The sequence below is a fragment of the Sorghum bicolor genome, chromosome 3, assembly GCF_000003195.3.
Source record: "Sorghum bicolor cultivar BTx623 chromosome 3, Sorghum_bicolor_NCBIv3, whole genome shotgun sequence".
NCBI classification, from domain to species: Eukaryota; Viridiplantae; Streptophyta; class Magnoliopsida; order Poales; family Poaceae; genus Sorghum; species Sorghum bicolor.
The window spans coordinates 8,259,521-8,283,974 of NC_012872.2; the positions used below are offsets into that span (position 1 = coordinate 8,259,521).

General features: G+C 46.8%; 1 protein-coding gene across 1 annotated transcript; it reads left to right on the forward strand.

The window, feature by feature from the left end:
* LOC8070434 lies at window positions 18,479–24,118 on the forward strand. The gene is made up of 4 exons (XM_002455249.2): window positions 18,479–18,772; window positions 19,144–19,200; window positions 19,712–19,768; window positions 22,782–24,118. Exons 1-4 carry the CDS (start codon window positions 18,631–18,633, stop codon window positions 23,933–23,935), a joined length of 1,410 nt encoding a protein of 469 aa, XP_002455294.1. The 5' UTR covers window positions 18,479–18,630; the 3' UTR covers window positions 23,936–24,118.

Sequence of the window (24,454 nt, forward strand, 5' to 3'; positions counted from 1 at the left end):
TGGGGCCTCAGCAGGTCGGAGGCTTGGATCCTCCGCCCAGTTGCGGATCCTCCGACGCTTTGGTGTCGGAGGTTCCGCAGCCCGGCTGGTCGGAGGTTGCTCGACCCGGCCACCCCGGGAGTTCCTCCTTAGCCTGGTCCAGTCGGAGGTTCCTTGGCCTGGCTGCGTTCTCCCGCCATCCTCGGACCCGGGAGGGTCGGAGGTTCCAACCTTTCCTCGCTCGTGGACCTCCGCCGGTGTCTCAGTCCCTGCACACACACTGCACGACCAGACGAGTCGTCAACATTAGCATTTCCCGTCGAAGGATATCCTCCGACGTTTCAGGCGTCGGAGGTTCCTCAGGTGAAGGATAACCTCCGACGCTACCAGGGGGAAGGATGCAGCTTTTCCCCAACAGTTCCCCCCTTTTTGGGCTAATGGCACTCCTGCGGTCCATGTGCTCAAAAACATGCTACGCTGCGGAGACTATGAGCATGGTTGCTGCCTTCCCCCCTGGTGCGCAGGATGTGTTTGTTAGCAGATGTTGGATAACTGTTTCTTTTACTTAGTCATAAATTTTCTTGGTTTCTTTATTTTGCCGGGATCCTCCGATCATTGCTGCTATGTTAGTCTGATATCCTACGCGCGTTAGATTGTGGAGGATTGCGGAGGATATTATTGCCGTTGGAGTTAGCCGTTGGCATTGACGAAGCGCAACGGTCTGGCCGATTCCTCCGCTTGTAGCCGTTGGGCGCGGGGAATCGCAACGGCCGCGCGGTCGCAGGCCCCCCCCTATAAAAGGGGATGCTGGGGAGCTTTGAGCTCTCACCCCTGCTGCTCATTGCCTGCACACCTTCCTTCGCTACATCTTTCTCTCTGAGCTGCTCGCGTGCGTTTTTGTTTAGTTCTAAAGTATTGTCGGAGGTTTTACGGTGGCTCAGCTTCCTCCGCCGCGTCCTTCGAGGTCAGATTTTTCTGGTCCTTTGCGCAATTTCCTTAGTGTGAGGTCCGGAGGTTGGCTGCGGAGGTTTGAGGAGTGGATGCTTGAGGTGGCCGCAGCTCGAGATCTGGAGGAGACGTTATCTGACGTCGAAGCTTCTGTTGGTGACTTGATCAGTGCGAAGGAGTTTGAGGAGATGGCGGCGATTACTTTTGAGTTCGGGCAGTCGACTGTGAGGATGGAGGATATCGCTGACATGGTTGAGGCTAGGTTTTTCAAGGATGGTCGGGCGGAGGCTCCTCCAGCGGGTCAAACGGTGCCTGCGCCTGGTGAAGGTTATGCGGTGGTTTTTAGGGATTTCTTCACCTGCGGGCTTCGGATGCCTCCATATCATTTCCTTCGCGAAGTGATGGAGAGTTTCAACGTGGAGCTGCAGCATTTCAGTCCCAATGGGATACTAACACTTAGCAAATTCGCCTGGGCGTGTGAATCCTACGGAGCCATGCCCCACATTGATACTTTCTGCTCGTATTTTGAACTTCAGCGTCAACCTAAGAAGGTGAAGGATGCCGAAGGTGTTGAGTGCATTGCGCAGTTTGGAAGCTGCGCGTTCATGCCGCGCCGCACAATGCCTGGGCCAAGGTGCGAGATCTCCTACTGCCAAAAGGGCAAGTGGGAGAAGGATTGGATGAGAGCCTGGTTCTACGTGAAGACCCCCGCTGCGTCGAAGACTTTAGATGACGGCAGCGTTGATAAAGTTTATCCTTACGCGTCGTTGATGAAGGAGCTGAAGCCTTTCTCGAAGGTTGATCCTTCGCAGGAGATGTCGGAGGAGCGACTGGCTTGTGATAAGGCATTTGCGCTGGCATGCCGATATTCCGGAGGCCGGGATTTGGTTGAGGAGATGGTCGCTGCTGACTACTGGCCCCTTGGCCGCAGGACCGATGAGTTCACCATTGAGATGGTGCAAGTCCCTGTGTTTGGTCCTCCGGAAGGTTTGCCGTTTCCCCGGTTTGGCGCGGGTATTCCGGAGGATGAGACCAAGGAGTCCTTCCTTGATCAAGTGGAGGTTTCCACTCGGAGGATCGTCGGGAAGATTTCGGAGAAGGAGTATCTCCAGCGGAGGTCTGCACTGGGCACGATGCCCCGCTTTAACCGAGTGTTTGAGGAATTGGGGATTGAATATGAGGATTACGTTGTTCCTCCGGATGTTTTGTTGGGGTTGGAGAAGAAGAAGGATTCCTCCAAGGCCGTTGCTGCGGCGGAGGCTAGGAAGAGGAAGGGTGGCGGCGCTGTGAAGCAACTTGCTAAGAAGCGCAAGGCGGAGGTTGTGTTGGAGACTCCTGTGGAGTCTTCCTCCGCTCGCTCTTCTGCTGCCGAGTCCAACTCGGTGGCTTCTGTTCCTGCGGAGGCTGCTCCTGCTGGTGGAGTTCCTGAGGTTGAGGCCTCACGCGCGGTCTCTTCTATACGTGCGCCTTTCACGTCCCTTCTTGGGGAGGAGTCTTCCGATGCGGAGGCTCCTGAGGCGAGTCCTGCGTGGGAGGCGAATCTTGTGGTGGCCGAGAGTCCTGCGCGTGAGGCCTTGGCTGGAGGAGGATCTCCGCCTAAGGAGGTTCAGGTGGAGTCCAGCGACGAAGCTGAGTCCGCCTCTGTTCGGAGGATCAGGAGGGCGGAGGCTCCCCTTCGTCCGGCTGGTGACGGTATTAATTCGTTGTACATGGGTAATGATTTTTTGTTGATTATTTGTTTTTCTGCAAGTTTTGATTGACTTGGTCTCATGTTTTTTGTTTATCTCTCAGCGGATGTTTTTGCTGGGCTGGCTACCGCGGAGGAGATGGCTAAAGGCGCCAGCGTTGCGCAGGAAGGACTTGCCGTTCCTCCGCCGCGTGAGCCTGCGCCTTCTGCGTTGGCCAACAGGCCTTCGCCTGCTGATGTTCTTGATCCCGGTGAGTTTCTTCTTTTTGGTTCAACAGTTTGGTTTGTTTTTTGGCATTTTATTCGAAGGTTTGTTTTTGTTATGCGCAGGTGCTTCTGATCCTTCGATCACAGGTTGGACTGATGCCTTGCGCGAGGTTCATTCCTTGGTCGGAGGTTCGTGTTCTGGCCTCCGCCAAAGGTTTTTTGTTTCTTACGATGTTTTTTCTTACTTGTTTTTGCTTTACAGATCGTTTTCGTCAGAAGCTCCGCGGCATGGACTTTGACACGCTCCTTCGCGTGCAATATGAGCACCATAGCCTTGTATGTTTGTGATTTGTTATATCTTCCTTCGCGGTTTTTCACTCGGAGGTTTGTTGTAACTATTTATTTTTGAGCAGGGTCATCACATGGCTGCCGCCTTGGAGGAGCGTTGCTCCCGGGAGGTTATCTGCCGTGATGAGGCGATTGGTGCTCTGAAGAAGGAGAACGAGACCTTGGAGGCTGAGAAGGCTCGTCTGTCGGAGGAGGTTAAGGAGTTTTCCTCCGTCAGGAAGGAGATTGATTCCCTGAGAAAGGAGAGGGATGACTATAAGGCTGGATCGGAGGTTCTGAAGAAGGAGAAGGAAGATGCCGAAGCTTCGGCGGCGGTCCTCCGCACAAGTGTCGCTGAGGCGGGGAGAGTTAGGGACTTAGCCCTGCAGCGAGCCGAGAAGGCGGAGGACATTGCTGAACGCCTTCGCAAGGAGCTTGACGCTGAGCGGACGTCTGCGGTTGAGCTGCAGACTCGCATACAGAAGGCGGAAGCGGAGGCTGCAGCTATTGTTGGGCTCTATGCCGACTCGCTCGCGAAGTTTGGGGGAAGCACCTCTGCTCCTCCGCCCGGCGGCGATGTTGGGGCTGCCCTCGCATGGCTGAAGTCTCATATCCGCATGCTCCCCGACTTTGTCGGAGGTGCTGTTGATTTTGGGGCTTTGGCCGCGGTTAGCTCCTTCGCTAGGCTTTTACGCCGCGGAGGTTGCTCTCACGCGGAGGGAGTCGCCAAGGAGGAATTTGCTGCGGCGGAGGACGTTGGCGAAGGCACCCCTAGCCTGCGCAAATCTGTCCGGAACTTTATCAGTTTGTTCTGGATTAGGTTTGGGCGGGATGAGGCGAAGAAAATGGCGGAGGATCGTCGAGCTGAGGTTTGTATTATTTGGTTATTTCTTTTTGTATTTTGCTTTGCTGCTTTGCGATGTTACTTAAGATGTGTATTTTGTAGGAGATTGCGAAGAAGAAGGCTAAGGTTGTAAAGGCCGGTCCTTCGCGTCCACCGAGGGAGACGTGTCCTCCGACCCAGGCTGAAGTGGAGGCTCGTGATGCTGGTGCCAAAGCTCCGGAGGGATCTGGTGCCAAGGTTTCAGAGACGCCCGAGGCTTCTGCTCCTCCTCCGCCTCAGGTGTGAGGCTTTTTAGTTTTTAGGTTTTTCTTAGCCTTTTTTGCGTCCAAGCATGTGACGCTTTTTTGTAAGTAAGGCCGGAGGTTTTGCTTTAATTTGTAAAGACTGTTGAAAATGTAATATATTAAGTTGTTTTCAGATAAGCCTTTGTTTTACACTTTGATCCTGCGCAGGTCTCTGGCGGAGGACCTGCGCAGGATCATTTCATTACTCCCCTTTCGATTTTTTACAAAGGGATTTATGTTTCTGGCGAATTGTGGGAGTACTGGCGAGTTGCCTTCCCTAACATGAGATTGGTGGATATGTTCGAGTTTGTTGGATATGATATTGATGGCGAAGGATCTGGATTTATCCAGTCGCTTGCGCGCCGAGGTTCATGGCCTCCGGCTTAGGTGGAGGTTTTTGTTTTTCTTTTCGTTTATCGTAGGTTTTGCTTGTATTTTTTGACATGATTTGATGTGTTTATGTAGTTGCCATATCCTATCCTTCGCATCTTTGGTGAGAGGGATAGGGTACGTTGGGTGGCGGAGGCTTCTGAGGATGTTGCTGAGCCTTTTCTTCAAGGTTTTCCGGAGGTTCGAAAGATTCGTTTGGCTTTTTGGTTTTATCCTTCGTTTGTGTTGGCTTTGAAGTTGTTATTTTCTGCGCAGGTTGTGAGTTCTGCTCCGTTGGAAGATCTTCCTTCGAACTTTGTCGAAGGAAGTTACGTTACCCCGGTGACGTTCAAGCGTGGAGATTTGTACGCGAGGGGTTATCTAATTGACTGGTGGCGCCATAAGTATCCTGCGCGTAGTATAGATGACTTAGTTGATTTCCTTGTTCGTGATTACTGTGATGATCTTAGGCTTTTTCCAGATTCGTATGTTAGAATTGTGCGAGGGTCTTAGAACCTTCGACGTTTTACGGTCGGAGGATGTTTCTCGTTTTTTGTTGTAAGCTTCTGTTATGTACATTGTATATGGTTAATAAAGATCAGACATTTTTACCACATGGTCTTCGCACCTTTTAATTTTGACAACCTTCGCGCTATAATTTGTACGTGACTCATAGATCCTTCGGTTGTTTAGTAGAAGGAGGATTTGTAAGTTGAACTTGTACAAGCTACCTGTAACCTTCGACTTTTTATGTGTCGAAGGATGATTTTATTCTTTTCTTGTAAACGAACTTTTGTAATGATTTCTTCATCAATAATAAAGTTTTTAAGTTTGATACAACCTTCGATCTCATTTTTATTACAACCTTCGCGCTACAGCATTTATATATTGCAACGTCACGGTGGTGTTGAGCATAAGGATCTTTGTGTTGCTGTGGCTTGCTTGTTCTTGATGCTTGATGTTGCGAAGGTGTTGTTGATTTTTTCTTGCGCGGAGGGTCGCCGCTTCTTGGCTTTAGAACCTTCGATTTTTTTTGGTGCGAAGGATCCTTCGCTGAATTGTGCTATTTTTTTCCTTTGCTCGACTCCCGTGGAGTGTTGTCGAGGAGAACCTTCGGCTATCTGAGTCAGAGGTTCTGAAGGGACGTTACGAGACTTCGTGCGATACCCTTCAGAGACCTCTGAGTCTGACTTCCATTGTTTCTGTTGTGGCTGTATACGACTTTGTGGTCGATGTTCATCACAACGCCGCAGTTCTAGTATTACGAAGCTTCGTGCGATACAAAGTTTTGTTGCTGTTGTGAGGCTAACTCCTGCTTCCATAGTGGCCTAGGATTTTTGCTTTTTGACTGCTAGGTTTGCACTCGATGATCGGTTCTTTGTATACTGATCCTGATTGAGGGTGGGGGGCAGGTTTAGTCTGGTTTTATAGGCTTTCGTGCATTTATTTTATGTACTTAGTTAGGTTAAAATTTATTTTCGGGTTATTGATGGTTGTTGTGGTAGTTGGTTTTGCTGTACCTGACTGAGGGTTATTGTAGTTTCGTTTTAATTTCACACTTTGTTTGTTGGGGGTCTGCTTAGAGTAGCAGGATACCTTCGACCTTATTTTGGTGAAGGTTATGTGAATTTTGTTGAGGTCTGTCTTGTGAATGTTAAACCTCCGCTGCCTTTTGGCAAAAATAATATAGTTCCTGATGCCTGATTTTCCTCAGGTCTTTGTCAGGTTTGAAGGTTTTGTTCCTTCTGGCCATGTTGTGATGCCTGAGGAGGACAGGACTTTTTCACTTTTTGGCCATGTTATCCTTGCTGCCCGGCTCTTGGCTAGGTCTTTTGCTAAGGATTTGGTGTTTTTTCACCTTTGAGGACGTTCCGAGCTTTCTTATCTTTTGGATGAAAGCTGCGGAGGGTCCTTGTGATCACGTGATGTTTTGTCGAATGCTACAGCCTCGTTGCTGGCTGTTTTTCGACTTTTTGGGCTTTGGTTCTGGGGTGGATTCCTCTTTATATTTCAGAGGTTTTTACATAGGTTCTGCCTCGTTAAAAACCTCACCTCCTGGTAGGAGTACCCCTGTGAGGAAAAGAGTGCAGACCTTGGAATGCGAAAAAGTAGAGAAAAAGAAAACAAGCGTATTTAGGGATGTGGATGCCGCCGCTTATTTTGCAGGGGTCATCCTTACACTCAAATGTAAAATCTACGTAGATTGTCGATGTTCCACGTGTGGGTGGAGGTTCTACCTTCGAGGTCTTTCAGGTAGAAGGATCCCGACCTGCCCGCTTGTATTGCTGTGTAAGGTCCTTCCCACTTGGGTTGCAATTTACCAGCGTTTGGGTGATATCCTTTTTTCCTGAGCACCAGGTCCCCATTTTGTATGTCTTTTCGTACTACCTTGCGGTCTCTCCAATTCTTGGTTTCTTGTTGATACCTGGTAATGTTCTCCACTGCCTCAAGTCTTATTGATTCTAAGGTTTCCTTGCAGTACTCTTCATCTTCAGCCAACTGCTGCTTCATGGAACGCAGGCTTTGATGCTTGATTTCTTCGGGCAACATTGCCTCTTCCCCATACAAGAGCTTGAATGGAGTGAACCCAGTTGTTCTTGAAACAGTTGTGTTATGTGACCATACAACTCTTGGTAGTTCTTCAACCCATTTCCCCTTGCGTAGGTTGAGTAAGGTCTTGGAGATTGCGGAGAATATTGTTCTGTTTGCTCTCTCCACGGCCCCGTTTGACTCTGGGTGATAAACAGATGCGAAAGCAATTTTGGTTCCTATGTGATGGCAGAATTCCTTGAAACTGTCTGAATCAAATTGCTTCCCGTTGTCAACTGTGAGCAAGCGTGGGACTCCGAATCTGCAGACTATGTTCTGCCAGAAAAATTTCCTGATTGTTTCAGAGGTTATGGTTGCCAGTGGCTTAGCTTCGATCCATCTTGTGAAGTATTCGATGGCCACGACGGCGAATTTGTTTCCCCCCTGGGCAGTTGGCATTGGTCCTACTAGGTCCATTCCCCATCTCTGCAACGGCCATGATGCTGGTATGAGCTGAGTTAGTGCTGAAGGTCCTGACTGAATTGGTGAGAAGGTTTGACAGGCTTTGCATGTCTTCACTATTTCTTCAGCATCTTTAATGTGAGTTGGCCAGTAGAAGCCTTGTCTTAATGCTTTAGCAGACAATGCGCGAGGTCCAATGTGAGACCCACACATCCCGGAGTGTATCTCTTGTAGGAGTTCTCTGCCCTCGTTTTGTGATATGCACCTCAGCAAAGGTTGGACTACGCCTTTCTTGTACAGGGTCCCGTCAAAGAAGGTGTAATTCCTTGCTCTTGCCTCCATCCTCTTGGCTGTTGCTTCGTCATCTACAGCTGTCTCGCCTTTGAGGCAATCAGCTATTGCCTGCCTCCAATCTTCGCTTTCTGTCAGCAGGACTGAGCGAAAGGCTTTTGGCAACGATTCGGTTGCGGGTGTTGCAACAATCTGGTGGAAGGTTCCTTCTGGCAAGGGGGTGTTGTTGGCTGCTGCTTTGGCTAGCTCGTCTGCCTCATAGTTTTCGGCTCTTGGAATGTAATGCAGAGTGAATCCCTTGAACCTTCTCTCCAGGCCTCTTACGACGGCCAGGTATCTTGCCAGCTCCGGGTTGTGTGCTAGGTATTCCTTCTCCACTTGCCCTGCCACCACTTGGGAGTCTGTTTTGATGAGTAGTGTCTTTGCTCCCGAAGCCTTAGCTTTGTTCAGCCCGAGGATGAGACCTTCATACTCAGCTATGTTGTTTGTTGCTTTGAATTCGAGTCGTATAGCAAACTTTAGTTTGAGTCCAGATGGTGCGATTAGAACGGCTGCCGCTCCTGCTCCCGCTTGACCCCAGGCGCCATCTGTATACAGCGTCCACGGCTGATCGATTACCTTCTCGTCGTTTTTGTTCGAAGGTGTCCAATCTGCCATGAAGTCAGCCAGGGCTTGGGATTTGATGGAGGTTCTGGGGACATAGGTGATATCAAACTGTGATAGTTCGGCTGCCCATTTTCCTATACGTCCGGAAGCCTCTTTGTTCCTAAGGATATCACCCAATGGCTGTGAAGTGGGCACTTTAATCTCATGGCTTTGGAAGTAATGCTTGAGCTTCCTTGATGCACACAGAACCGCGTATGCGATTTTTTCTATCTCCGTGTAGTTCAGCTTTGCTCCTGACAAAGCTTCGGATACGTAGTAAACGGGTCTTTGCACCGTTCCTTTAGTGTCGCTTGTCTCGTGCACTAGAACACCACTGACAGCGTGCTCGGAGGCAGCCACATACAATAGTAGTGGAGTGTCTGGTTCGGGCACTGTTACCACCAGGTTGGTTGCAATGTAATTCTTGAGCTGCCTGAAGGCCTCTGATTGCTCCGGACCCCATTCTGTTTTACCTTCTCCTCTCAGCACCTTGAAGAATGGGAGGCTTCGTTCTGCCGATCTTGAAATGAATCTGTTGAGGGCTGCTATTCGGCCGGTCAGTCTTTGCACTTCTTTCTTGTTTGAAGGTTCTGCCATTGACATGATTGCTTTTGTCTTGTCTGGGTTAGCTCTAATTCCTTCGGAGCTGATGATATACCCCAGCATTTTTCCCTTGCTGACCCCGAACACACACTTCTCCGGGTTAAGTTTCAGCCCGGCAGATCTAAGGTTGACGAAGGTTTCCTGCAGGTCCTTGATATGATCTTCCTTGCGCTTGCTCATGACGACAACATCGTCGACGTAGGCTATGATGTTTCTCTGTAACTGACTTCCTAGAACCTTCCCCATCATTCTGGAGAAGGTTGCTCCAGCGTTTTTGAGACCTTCTGGCATTCTGGTGTAGCAATACGTGCCGAATGGGGTCGTGAAGCTTGCCTTTCCTTCGTCTTCTTTTTTGAGCCAAATTTGGTGGTAACCGGAGAAACAGTCCAGCAGTGAGAATCTCTGACAACCAGCTGCTTTGTCCACAGAGGTATCTATCCTTGGCAAGGGGAAGGAGTCTTTGACACAAGCCTTGTTGAGATCCGTAAAATCTATGCACATTCTCATTTTGCCATTTTTCTTGGGGACCAGGACCACATTTGCCAACCATTCCGGGTATATGACCTCTCTGATGACCTTTGCGTCCAGGAGTCTTTGTACCTCTGCCTTCGCGGCTAAGGTTCTTTCTTCAGACATTTTTCTCTGTCTCTGCTTCTTCGGCCTCATCCTCGGATCAATGTCCAGCGAATGCTCTATTATGTCTCTGCTGACTCCTTGTAGGTCAGCGGCACTCCAAGCGAAGATATCTTGGTTCTTTTGCAACATGTCTAGCAATTCGAGTTCCTCCTCTCTACTAAGGGTGGCGGAGATGATGACCTTCTTATCTGGAACAGCTTCCTGTAGAGGGACACATTTCGTTTCCTCCTGATCAGCCAGGTCTGTTTTCCCCCTTGGCATGTCTGGTGGCTGGGAAGCTTCATGCTGCGTAGAGTCTACGGAGTTTATGTTCCGGAAGGACTTGTAGATTGCTTTCTCTATGTTTCTTGCCTCCTTTTGACTTCCGTGAACCGTTATCACTCCGTGCAGAGCCGGGATTTTTATGCACAGGTATCCCATATGAGCGGCTGCATTGAACTTGTTCAAGAATCCTCGCCCGAATATGGCATTATATGGGTAGTGCAAGTCTACCACATCGAAGGTGACGTACTCTGTTCTTGCGTTTTCCGTTGTGCCGAAGGATACGGGCAAGGCGACCTTCCCCAGAGCATGTATCTGCTTTCCTCCGAACCCGATCAGAGGTGACTCCGAAGGTTGGAGTTGGGTTCTACTGAGCTTCATTTGGTCAAAGGTTCCAGCAAATATTATGTCTGCGGAACTTCCTGAATCCACTAAGATCCTGCTTACTCCCCAACCCGCAACATTTGTTGTTATGACCAAGGCGTCTATGTGAGGGTAGCTTTCCAATCTTAGATCTTCCTCGGTGAAGGTTATTGGGGTTCTGGACCAATCAGTGCATCTCACTGGCCCTTGAACTGCAATGTTGTTGACAAGCCGGAGGTGATCCTTCTTCTGTTTCTTTGTCTGGAACTCCATTGAGGACCCTCCAGCTATTGGTAAGATCATTCCAATCGTAGGCAGGGGTGTATGAGGGCCGATCTGATTATCAGGGTGGGGTTCGGTTTTTGGTGGTGGTGGGGCTTGGAGTAGCTGTAGATGGTTTGGGGGAGGAGGTAGTGACTGCTGGTGGGGTTGCGGGGTTTCGATGTACGTGATATGTGGAGGTCGTGGAGGAACATAGTTTGGTGGAAGGTTGTGGTCCGCGGTTTGCTGGGCTGGGCGCCAAGCTGGCAGGAAGCTGGGATAGTAAGCGGAGGCTAGCGCGCTGGGCTGAAGTGGAGCTGGGTGCTGCTGGCTTGAACCTCCGACATATGAATGGTAGAAGGTTTGAGGGAATGTGTGATTTACTTCCCGAGGTTGAGCAACTGGTATCGGAGGTTGCGGAGCTGACCTGCTCTTGATCCTCTCCTGAGTTTCTTTTGCATCTGGGCAATCTCTGGTGGAGTGACCCTTCTCCTCTCCATGGAAGAAACAATACTGTTTCCGTGGTCGCTGGCTTTGATTTTTTCGCCATCCCGCATTTCGACCCCCTCTTCCAGCTTGATTGGGTATGCGTTCCGAGTTTCGCGCTTCCGTTGGTGGATGGTTATTTTCCGGCCTGTCATTTTTCGGTTGCTCGATATTCATCATCTGTCCACCAGCCTCTCGCTGTGGCCGGCGTTCATCCTGGCTGAGGTTCTTCTTCTGTGATTTCTATCATTGCTCTGCCTCTTCTGAGAGTTTTGGTCTTCCAACCTTTTGCGGTAGTCGTTGTCTGACCTGCAATACTTCTCAAACTCGTGGTACAGCTCATGCATGGATGCTGGCTTTTCTCTGGCCAAATGAGCCGCGAAGGGCCCTATGCGAAGACCCTTGATGGCCGCTTCAATGGCAACCTCCTCCGGCACGCCGGGTGCTCTCGCCTTAGTCTGCACGAACCTTTGGAAGTACTCCCGCAGTGCCTCTCCCTGATTCTGGCGACACTGGAACAGGTCCGTGGAGGTTAGTGATTCGACCGCGAATCCCTAGAAATTCGCTAAAATCTTGTCTCGAAGGTTCTCCCATGAATAGATCGACCCGGGTCTGAGCATCGAGTACCACGCCAAGGCATCTCCCTCGGCTGCGATCACGAAGGATTTTGCCATCACAGTTTCATTCCCTCCAGCTGAGGCCACGGCTGCTTCGAAACTCATCAGGAACTGGCGCGGATCGGCCTTTCCGCTGAATTTAGGGAGCGTGATAGGTTTGTAGGTTGTTGGCCAAGGCGAGGTCTGCAATCCTTCGGACAAAGGGGAGCGAAGGTCCAACATGCCCCGCAGCATGCCACCGTAGTTTGCCGGTTGCGCGTCTAATGTTGGGCCGGCGCTGGTCAGAACAGCGGGCTGGATTGTCGGCTGAGGTGGAGGTTGCATGCTAAGGATTTCTGCCTGCAGGAGTGAAAGCTGCTGCCTGATCTCGGCCGCTTGCGTCGCGGCTACCGCTGCCTCTTGGCTAGCGGTGTAGGCGGCAGCGATCCGGTCTCGCTCTTGCTGAAGGTTCTGCAATTGTGTTTGCAGCTGCTGGAGCTCTTGCGTGGCCGAGGGTTGCGCCGAGCCTGCGGCGGGAGGAGGTTCCTGGCGTGTTTCCGGCTGCTCGTTCTCTGGCTGCTCGCCCTCAGAACCTTCTCCCTCCACGGTCGCGTACGTGCTCCGCACGGCCCTCCTCGGCCTTCCTCTCCTGGAGGGCTCTCCCCGAGGTCTTGTGGTGCTTGTTCTCTTTCCAGCCATCGCAGGTTATACTCCAAGCCCCACGGTGGGCGCCAATGTTGGGAAGATGCTCTCCGCACTCCCCAGCAGTACGATGAATAGAGAACCTTCTCACTCGGTGCCGTGAGAGATCTGAGCTCCGACGAGCAGCGGGCTCAACAGTAGGTGAACACAATGAATGCTCTCTCTCTTATTAATGGCGGTGTCACGCCCCTTATATAGGGCCTGGAAACCGACCTAATGACATTTACATAAATACCCCGTGACGGTGGGGGAATATTCCAGTATATCCTTTCATCGCAGTCTACTGACCCTAATACACCTGCGTAATTTCACATTGCAAACCCTTCGTTCATCCTTTGACTGGGGCCTCAGCAGGTCGGAGGCTTGGATCCTCCGCCCAGTTGCGGATCCTCCGACGCTTTGGTGTCGGAGGTTCCGCAGCCCGGCTGGTCGGAGGTTGCTCGACCCGGCCACCCCGGGAGTTCCTCCTTAGCCTGGTCCAGTCGGAGGTTCCTTGGCCTGGCTGCGTTCTCCCGCCATCCTCGGACCCGGGAGGGTCGGAGGTTCCAACCTTTCCTCGCTCATGGACCTCCGCCGGTGTCTCAGTCCCTGCACACACACTGCACGACCAGACGAGTCGTCAACATTAGCATTTCCCGTCGAAGGATATCCTCCGACGTTTCAGGCGTCGGAGGTTCCTCAGGTGAAGGATAACCTCCGACGCTACCAGGGGGAAGGATGCAGCTTTTCCCCAACACTTAGTTAGTCCATAGTTAGACAATAATTATCAAATACAAACAAAAATGTTACAATAACCGAACCCAAAAATTTTTGCAAAGGCCAAATATCCCACAATAGCACATTTTTTTAGATAATGGATATAAATATCCGGCCTCTACATCCGAGGATGTACACCGCCAGTTATTACAAAGTTTTGGATAAAGGAAAGAGCAAACATGGTCTTAAAAACAAATGACCATGGTACTAAAGCAAACAATAAAAATGTTTCCATCCTCTATTAGAAATCTCTAAAGCAATCGTCTCCAATTTCTTGCTTATCGTCGAGAGGATGTCTTTAGTTTGCTCATCACGCTGCAACGGGGTCTAGAAGCGCAACCAGTATGCTCTCCCGAAAATAACCTATATAATAGAGTTAGTTTTGAGTTTGTTAAAACTAATATCATTTCGGCATCTCCAAACAGCCCAACATATAGCAGCTACCCCAACCCAGATCAAACTTCTAAGCTTCTTATTCTGATTATGAAGCCAAGTTCTAAGCTTCTTATTCTGATTATGAAGCCAAGTACCAAACATATGACTAATAGATCTAGGTGGGGTTAAATTAGTAGCAAAGAAAATTATCCTCCAAATTGTTTTGGTTAAGGAACAATCGATGAATAAGTGTTGGATAGTCTCATTCATGTTACAACAGATATATTTCTGACTCCCTTTCCAGTTTTTTTTTGGCGAGGTTATCCTTAGTTAGGATAACGCCTTTTTGAAGAAACCAAAGAAAATTTTTGATCTTTAGAAGAATTTTAATTTTTCAGAGTTTCTTATGCATGAATGGTGTTTGTGTATCCATAAGATGAAGATACAACAAGCGGACAGAAAATAATTCGGATATAGTCAGGTTCTATTTAAAATAATCGGAGCCATCCATCAATTCAACATTAGAAACTTTTGCTACTAAATTGAGCCATTCTAGAAGTTTATTACCCACCAGTGCCCTACAAAAAGAGATATTTAGGGGACTTGTAGACATCACCTTCGAAACAGTAGCGTGTCGATCGCGCACTATATTATAAAGAGAAGGGTATGTAACTTTTAGAGGCTTATCACCTACCCATGTGTCCTCTCAGAAACGTGTATTGGTCCCATCTTTAATAACAAAGGAACCTTTAGCCAGTACCTCATCTTTGATGCGCATGAGGCCTCTCCAAAAATGCGAATCATTGGGTTTAGCATCACTTGAGTAAGGGATTTCAAGCTCAGGTATTTGTTTGTTAAAAGGGATTGCCATATGCCCTCCATGTTTAGTAGATTTACCAATCATTTTGCCAATAAACACATATTTTGCAGTTGTAAATCAAGGATATGCCTACTACTTTCTTCATTTGAAATTAGAAAATGTTTTAACTTTCTCTAACTGTGCACATAATTTGATATACTCCCTCCGTCCCAAAAGGAATGACGTTTTTGACTTTTAGAAATCGTGTTTGACCGTTCGTCTTATTTAAAAATTTTATGTAAACTATAAAATAAATAAATCAATAGTAAAGTATCTCTAATGATAAAATAGGTTTTAACAAAATATATAACATTTATGTAAAAATTTTGAATAAGACGGATGATCAAACAAGATGTCTCAAATTCTGAAACGACACTCTTTTTGGAACGGAGGGAGTACACTATATCTAAATTCATAGTAAAAATAATATATTTAGAAAAGTCAAAGCGTCTTATAATGATTTGAAATGGATGGAGTAGGTAACAATCACCGGATTTGACCTTATTACGTACAAATTTAATTTAATATATCTAAGTGACAAATCATGGTTGGAAAATGAGTTAGAAACACTGGATGTCAGAATAGCTAGATCTGGGCATCGAATCGTGATTTTGAGTAATGGATTAGCACCTACTTAGGTCTAAGTTTACCAAATAGTAGTGATTCTGGTCAAATATTAGCTGTTGCAGCTGTGCCATGTTAAGAAACTGAATGAGGCCAATCTTAAGAAATGAGCATGATGCCGGATGTGATCAATTAAGTCAACATGCGGCAAATGCTTGGCACCAACGTCTCGGATATATATATATATATATATATATATATATATATATATATATATATATATATATATATATATATATATATTTGAAAGATATGGTTTCCCAACATTGTATTAATATGAAGAGTTAGCAAAAGTCACAACACACGTGAGATACGCCTCTCCCTGCAACCTAGCTTTTTTTCCCCCATGATCGTGGCAAAATAGAAGGCATTTGGTGCCTCTTAAATTAACATTTGAGATTAATTTGCTTACAGTTCACAATAACGAGCATTGGTCACTGAAAGTCGGCCCACATATGTTAGCTAATACAGTAAGCTTTATCTTAGCTTACCATCTTATTCTTAATGATTCAACTCCTTAATAAAAACATCCATATTAATCTTTACCTAGTTATTTTTGTTAAGCAGAAAAAATAAATTCTAGAAGCTTTCATAAAATCTAGACTCAGTTGTTGGCAACAATATAGTGGGCTTTCTATACCCATCTTTGTCATTAACTTCAACAATGATGTGAGTACTGAGTTAGTCACATGGGTTGCTTTTTGTTTCATCTACTTTAGTCATCCCCCATTGAATATCTGAGCATATGTCCCACTTCTTTTTTTTTGAAAAAACTATATGTCCCACTTCATTACCATAATGTTTGCTTTTAATTGAGCGGACACTTGTTTTTCAATGATATGAATAGATTGATATTGATCCTATATACATCATGTTCTATGACTTTTTGTAGATACTTTTATTTTTCACACACATCTTGTATTAAAGCAATGTCTCTATATTTCTCTCTCTCTTTTTCCTATTGTATTTTGTATTGAAACATTTACATGCATGTAAAATGCAATAAATCTAGTTGCATTTATCCGGCCTTAACAAATGGCACTGGGCGACTAAGACGAGTATAAAGCTATTTTGTGTAGTACCAGTGGTGGGTAATTCGTCAACATGTATATATGGAGCCATATTGTTTTATTGTTATTCGTTTTGTATTTTTCTGCTGAGAGCAAAAGGGGGAACGAAGTTTCTTTGTAATTAAAGTACTAATGTAACAGCTAGATCTTTTCCACCATGCATATCACGTATAAATGCATGTGGGAGCAATGAACATATCATTTTTTTTATATACGTATATATTTTCTTAACTAGTGAGAAATAACACAATAACAATTCATGTTAAATTATATTCTCTTTGTTCCAAATTGTAAATCATTTTAGTTTTGCCTTAAGTTAAATTTCTCCAGGTGGCCAATTTATAGAAAAATGTATTAACACATTTACAGCATTTACAATATCAAATAAGTGTTTTATCAAAATATGTTAACATTTACAACATTTATCAGGCGAGCTGGTCGGAGCGCCGTGAGTGGACTGTGTGGAGGATCTGGCCATACTCACGCAAGACATCAAGATGGTCACCGTGACGAAGCTGGAGGACAAGTCTGCCACCCCGGCGTGCACGGAGACCTAGCTACAACATACCGGCGGGCTGACAGGCAACTTCTGGTGGCCGGCAGCCTGCAGCGGCTGTCCAAGTACGACGCCGTGAACCTCGATGGTGACGACAACACGCAACACATGCACACGTTCGGTGCTTCCCGGCCGCACGTCACCATGGGGATCCACATGCACAACGGCAGCCTAAGCATCGTCCCGGAGTGGGCACCGAGCGACCGCAGCCTGTCCATGGCCGACTTCACTGGCCAGGTTCAGCCGCGAGGTCTACACGCGCTCCAGCGCGACGCGCCGGCCAGCATGGTTCCAATCCGGGAGCGGGACAAGAGGCCGCGGCTGCGGCTGCGGCTGGTCACCGAGGGCACAACCGCCGGTTCATGAACGAGCAGGACATACTGCGAGTGGCGGAACTTACTTCACTGGCCTGTGGTTTGAATATACTCGTATTCACCTGAGTCTTAAATAGATTAGAGTGGAACTTAAACTATTTTCCACTCCAATCTACTAGAACACACATAGATTGAGGTGAATTTGAGTGCATCCAAAGGCCATTCACACTATGCATCGCAAAAGCCATAAAGAAAATGGATGTTAGACAAACCGATTGTTCCTTTTCGAAAATGAAAGAACACAGGTTGTAGCCAAATTTACCACGGTAAAAATGTAGCCAAATTCCTATACGTTCATCTCATAGTAAAATTGTAACCAAAATTTATATGACCATCTCATGATAAAATTTTGGGATGTCTAAGTTATGATTACTTAGGCTAGGGTTAAATTCAAAGTGCGGCGCTGTAAATCGTGGTGCCGAGCTCTGGCCATGTCAACGCCACATCACAAGCCACACCAACCCTGACCTCCAACCTTGGTGCCATGATATATGGTGATGAGACTAGTTACCTTAGTGCCGAGCTTAGGGTTTAAAGATAAGGTTTTAACGTCTAGGGATATAAATGTGAAATTTTATAGAAAAAATCTAAATTGAGAAAAAAATCAGACAAAAACCCTCTTTTTGGATGGTATAGCTGTAAAGGGGCAGTGACTCGCTTCCTTCCCCCGACTACACAAACCCGCCTTGAACCGTTTGGTTGAAGGACATAGAGTTTTTTTCTATGTGAAGTTATTTGATACTATCTTGGCATCTTTCATTGTCATCTTTAAACATCTCTATAAGAGACTAACTAAAATTATATTCTAAACTACAAGATTAATCATTGTTAAAATAAAAACCTCACCCAAAGTACAGAGTTTCAATATAGCCTTTGCATAAGATAGCCAGTGAGGACAGCGTGCTATCTATGGCAAGCGAAAGTTTAAGAATAGTAAATTTGCTATTTTAGCAAACTAGATAACACACCTGTTAGACTTTTATATTTTGCTTTAAAAATCTTAAAATAGTCTAGATAACATAGATATCATATCTATTGGAGTTGCTCTAGCCATGGTTACATTCTTTGTCTGCGCTCTAAAAATTTAGAGCCCCTTGAACATTTTGAAATATGTGTGTGCAATGTATAAAAAAGATCAATCTTTTTAAAAGCCCACATTACCTTGCCACTGACAACATACATGCATGTTGCTAAATTCCTATAAGCATCAGTTTCTATGAAAGAAAAGAATCGCAATGAATGACACCGTTCCTTTCGTTTAGCGTGTGCTTTTTTTATTATTATTTTCAGAGTATAATATTTTCACAATCAGAAGCAAGTAGAACGATCAGCTAGTACTACTAGTAGCTAGCTAGTAGTATAGTCAACCATTTGGACACTTGACTTCACCCCATGAGATTAGCCTCGAGCTCGGCATACTCCACGAGTAAAAGTAATGATAACATGGTATGGTAACGCGCAACAAGCGCCAGCAACTAGCTAGACAGCTACGAAGAGCAGCGAGCGCGGCGGCGGCAGCGGCAGCAGGAAGTTCCGATGCGCGGCAGCGAGGTGAAGTCGGGGAAGAGCCAGAAGAGCTCGGCGCAGAGGCACATCAACGCCGGCTTCGTCGTCGCCGGTCTCCTCATGCTCCTCATCTACCTTGTCGCTCAGCATTTCGCGGTCGGCGCTTCCCATGGTAATGATGAATCCTTCATTTCACCTCAGTTCTTTACAGAAATTGTTCGTCTCCCAAGTTGATGAACTCATCCACAGTTAAGTTAGATTTTGTCAGTCTTCAATCGATGAGTGCTAATCCAGTAATCTTTCTCTCACGTGTTAGCATATATATATACGCCGATCTTTATCACTCATGATCCGTTAGGAACACTTGTCACTGTTGTGTCTATATATTGGCCCGAGCTATGGTAACAGTTGTATGATCGTAGAGGGGGCATTTTCCATCCCAAAAGCTACTAGCTTATGAGATGATGGGCTTTCTGAGACTTTGAAGTTTTGAGATATATGGCCTGATGATGATATGTTTTTTTTTTGCTTGTTAACGTGCAGTTGTTATTACGGAAGCACAAGTTATCATGGATAATGTAAAAGCGCCCGATGAAACAGGTAAACACCCCTGCTGTTGGTATCATATTTGCAGTTTGCTTGCTCATTTCTTTCAGATCATGCAGCATCCAAAGCTCAGCGTGACAAGGGAAAAACAAAACGAGCTAGCATGGTAGTTTCGAAGTCAACACATCGGGAACAGTGGATACTGTCTCCGGTGTAACAATATACATATACTACCTGAATCATCTGACCTTTGATCGGCTAATAAACCTATGGTCCATTTATTAGTACTTGTCAGTTGTCACTGGCACACTGCTGTCTCTAGATATATATGGCCCGAGCTATGGGAATAGTTGGATAATCCGAGTGCATTTCATAGTAAAGTCTATTCTAAATTATAACTCATTCGGATTTTTGTAGATAATAACTTTATTATCTAAAAAACCCAAAATGACTTGTAATTTAGAATAGAGGGATACTTATGAGATGAGAGGATTTCTGACATCTTTAAAGTTTTGAGACATATGATCCTTATGGAGATATATCTTTCTTCTTGCTTAATTTGCAGTTGTCATTACAGAAGCGCAACGAATCATGGATGATATCAAAGCTCCCAGTGAAACAGGTGAGCATTCCTATCGTCTTGATCATAATTACTTTTCTTACTAGACCATCAAATTATTTTTTAGCATTGACAATAGTGAAAATTTAGATAGAGATTTAAGGGGTTGTTTATATTATCTATCATAATGGCAGAGTGGATAATTGTTATATAAATTTAGGAGCTCCGTTAGATTATTTCTCATGATATCATCATTTATAGATGTAAATTAGTGAGTTATTTTAGATTATGTTTCATAATCACATTTGTGGGTAACTTATATTACTAATTAGCGGTTAATTTATGTTGTTTTTTAATAACGATAGAGGAGTGTAACTTTTAGAAAACCTAATATGACCTGTTTGATAGCGCTTCTCCACACTCCTGGAGCTCTAGCTCCTAGCTCCTTGCTTCTAACAGCTTCAGCTTTTTGAATAAAGCATTTGGTGGCACTTCAAGCGACACCAACACTCATGGCATGGTTGGGTGAGTGCTTTGTGGATGACTAGATAAACCACCCACAAAACAATATCATCTCTCCTCAAATCAAGCATGGTTGCTTGCGAATCAAGCTCCTACCCCCTCAAATCGAGCTATGTCGCCCACGAATCAAACTCGTCCTAGTAATCATGACTGGCTACCCACGAATCCAAGTCTAGCTCTCACGTATCGAACTCCTCCACCTGGTGTCGAGCCTAGCTACCTGTGTATCAAGGTCCTCCTGCTCCTTGAAACGAGCTCCTCCCTAGGCTATGGCGGCCATCACACACAATGGACTTGCCCTCCCTATGCATTTCTTCATCGCACATCATAGAGAGGAGCGGACCTTGGCACATGGAGAGAGACAAAGAGGAGTGATGGCTGCCTCCTGACCCAGCATGACGGGGATGAGAGACGGTGAAGGTGAAGGTGATGATGTGACAGGTGAGGGGCAGCAACAAAGAGGATGGAAGCTAGAACAAATCTAGGGAGTGAGGTTTCTCCACTCCCCCCACATGTAGTTTAAAATGATTGAAACGGATGGAGTGCATCTCGTGAGGGGTAGCAGGTGAAATTGTTGTTTGGCCGACTGCTCGGCTTCTTGGGTGGAGCAGAGGATAGGATGTGCTACCAACAAATGGACTCTAGATCCAATGACTATTCCTATCTATGTTAATTAGATTATTGATATTCATGCCTTTATAATATTAAGATTTATATGCATCTCATAAGGATAAGATAAACTTTTAATTGGATCCTCCAATTAGTAATATAGCAAAATTTCTCTCGGTTAGAGTACCTAAACCTCATCGTAAAAGGGTTAAAAGAAAAGAAAATGGTTGTCGTATCTAAAGCTCATCGTAAAGACCAATGACTGGAGTATCGGATCGAAGTCAACACATGGGAAACAGTGAATACTGTCTCCGATGTAATATCATATTTGATTCATCTGATCTTTGATCTTGTCCAATAAATAAAAGCCAACTGAACTTTTATGTGATAAAGTATTTTGTTTGAGGCAACTTTGTTGGCTGGTTAGCATGAACGAACGTAACCGTGTGTTTGGTTGAGGGTTTGGTGAGCTGGGTTGGACAGAGCTAACCCGTCCAGTGTTTGGTTGTACTTCTACTTTTGGGGACGGAGCCAACCCGTTTAAGTGTTTGGTTGAAGGATTGGGGACAGAGCGGCTCCGTTTAATGTTTGGTTAAAGGAATTCAGTGTTTGGTGGGAGCCAACCCGGCTGGAGCGGCTCCGTCCGCCAGATTTTGACGGACGAGTCCAACCCGTATCCGAGAGGAATATTCCACCCTAGAGCCAACTCAACTCTCCCTCCTCCAACCAAACAGCCACGGGAACGAGTTCGCTCCGACCCGGCTTGCTCCGCTCTCCAACCAAACACACGGTAAGAAGGAAGGTAAGGGCAAGTCGATGAATGAAGTTAAAAAGGTTGTGCTGTTTCCCTTATCCTTTCTTTTTTTAACTTGGTGAACCTCTCTTTTGTTTTTTTAATAAACTCCTGTAGGGGCCTCGGCCCCTCCAATTCAGTCAAAAAAAATGAAGTTAAGGCATTTTTCAGCTGCCGAAACGAAAAGTTTTCGGCCAGTGTAGCATTTTCGTTTGTTTGTGGCAAATATTATCCAATTATAGAGTAACTAGACTCAAAAAATTCATCTCGCGATTTATAGGCAAACTACATAATTAGTTGTTATTTTTTACTATATTTAATGCTTCCATGCATGTTCCGCAATATTCGATGTGACGGAAATTTTTGAAAAGTTTTTGGTTTTGGGGGTACGAAAATTTTTTGGGTGTCACATCGAATGTTTCGTATGATGTTGGGAGAAGTATTTGGATACTAAAAGCAACTCCAACAGTTTTACAAATAGGTTTGACATTCTTGTTTTTTGCCAAAACTCTCAAAATTTTCTATCCAACAGTTTGGCAATTGGGTTTGGTATTTATAGCAAGTTGGCAAATTCACCTCCTTTCTTGGCATTTATGCACACCTAGAAACTAGAATAGACTTGACATTTTGCATGCGCGTGCTTTTAAAGCAAGCTGACAACCTGATGCTTCTTCGTTGATCTACAGAACTAGTAGAATTTTGTTTTTGCCAAGTCAAAATTGCCAAACACTTGGAGATGTCCTTTTTTTCCCTTCCCATATCATTTTGAGAGTTGGCAAATAACAACATTTGCCAAACAAAATTTGCAAAACTGTTGAAGTTGCCCTAATAAAAGAGTAAAAGACTAATTACATAACTCGTTTGGAAACTATGAGACAAATTTATCAAGCCTAATTAATCCATCTATATGTGACATATAGGTTATTGTAGCACTTAAGACTAATCATGGACTAATTAGGCTTAAAAAAATTGTCTCGTGATTTCCAACTAAACTGTGTAATTAGTTTTTTTCTATATTTAATATTTTATACATGTGTTTAAAGATTTGATATGATTGGTGAACATTTTTTAAATAGAAACTAAACAAGGCCTAACGAGGCCTAAAAAAACATGATGTGATTTTTTTTACGTCCCTTGGCGTATGTGCAACAGAGAATGGCAAGGTGGTATGCAACATGGAAGGCCGCTCGGACACCTGCGAAGTCGACGGCGACGTCCGCACCAACGGCACGGCCCTGTCAGTGACCCTCGTGCCGGCGAGCCGGTCGGAGCACAGCGAGTGGATGATCCGGCCGTACTCGCGCAGGTTCGCCAGCCTCAGGAAGGTGACGGTGACGCAGCTGCAGGACCGGGCCGCCGCCGCGCCGTGCACGGCGACGCACGACATGCCGGCGGTCCTGTTCGCGATCGGCGGGTACGCGGGCAACTACTGGCACGACTACGCCGACATCCTGGTGCCGCTGTTCGTCGCGTCGCGGCGATACAACGGCGAGGTCAAGTTCCTGATCAGCAACGCCCAGTTCCAGCCCCAGTGGCTGGTCAAGTACAGGGCGTTCCTGCGGGGGCTGTCCAGGCACGACGTGGTGGACATGGACGGCGACGCGGAGGTCCGGTGCTTCCCGCACGTCACGGTGGGGCTCCGCCTGGACAAGGAGTTCAGCATCGTCCCCGAGCTGGTGCCGGGAGACCGCCGCCTCACCATGGCGGACTTCACCCGGTTCCTGCGCGAGACGTACGCGCTCCCGCGCGGCGCGGTGGCGGCGTCCCGGTCCCGGGGACAGAAGCCGCGGCTGCTGCTGATCCACCGGGGCCACTACCGGCGGATCACGAACGAGGCGGAGGTGGCGCGGGCGGCGGAGGCGGCGGGGTTCGAGGCGGTGGTGGCGGAGCTGGGCGGCGGCGGCGGGGGCGACGAGGCGGAGCAGGCGCGGGTGGTGAACGCGTTCGACGTGGTGCTGGGCATGCACGGCGCCGGGCTGACGAACGCGGTGTTCCTGCCGCCCGGCGGGGTGCTCATCCAGGTGGTGCCGTACGGGAAGATGGAGCACATCGCGCGGGCGGAGTTCGGCGAGCCGGCCGCGGACATGGGGCTCGAGTACCTGGACTACAGCGTGAGCGCGGAGGAGAGCTCGCTGATGGAGACGCTGGGGCCGGAGCACCCGGCGGTGAAGGACCCGGACTCCGTCCACCGCAGCGGCTGGGGCCAGGTGTTCGAGCTCTACCTCGCCAAGCAGAACGTCCGCGTCAACGTCACCCGCTTCGCGCCGACGCTGGCGCAGGCGCTCCATCACCTACGCCAGCAGTAGAGGGGCAGGGCAGGGCAGGGACACGGATACGCCATTACCAATTTTTTGCATATAGTACGACAGCCATTTCAGTGGTACACTGGTACTAAGCTACTACTGGAGTAATACAATACAATACTACACAATGGGTCATTTGGTTATTCGCTTGAACTTATCTACCGAATCTAACAGTCATTCAGCATTGTTTTTCTTTCACGATATATTATCCATAGCTTTTTAGCAAAGCGAACGGGCTGTTAGTTGTAAAGCAGTTCGCATTCGTCTTGGAGTGATGCCTTCTTTTCTAAATTTCTGTGCTACTAGTTTTGACGGTGCATAAAAATGCATTTTCGGTCAATTGGTTTCGTAGAGCGACAGTCCAGCGGAAGTTAAAGGTTGTATGATCTGATTATTTTCCGTCATGTTTCTGTCAATAGTAGTCATAAGAGTTTTTGCTCATTGGGCGCTCATCATGTTTCCTTTACGGGACTGATTCCAACAAGCCTATAACACGGGCCCAGTGATCATGAAAACAGCAAC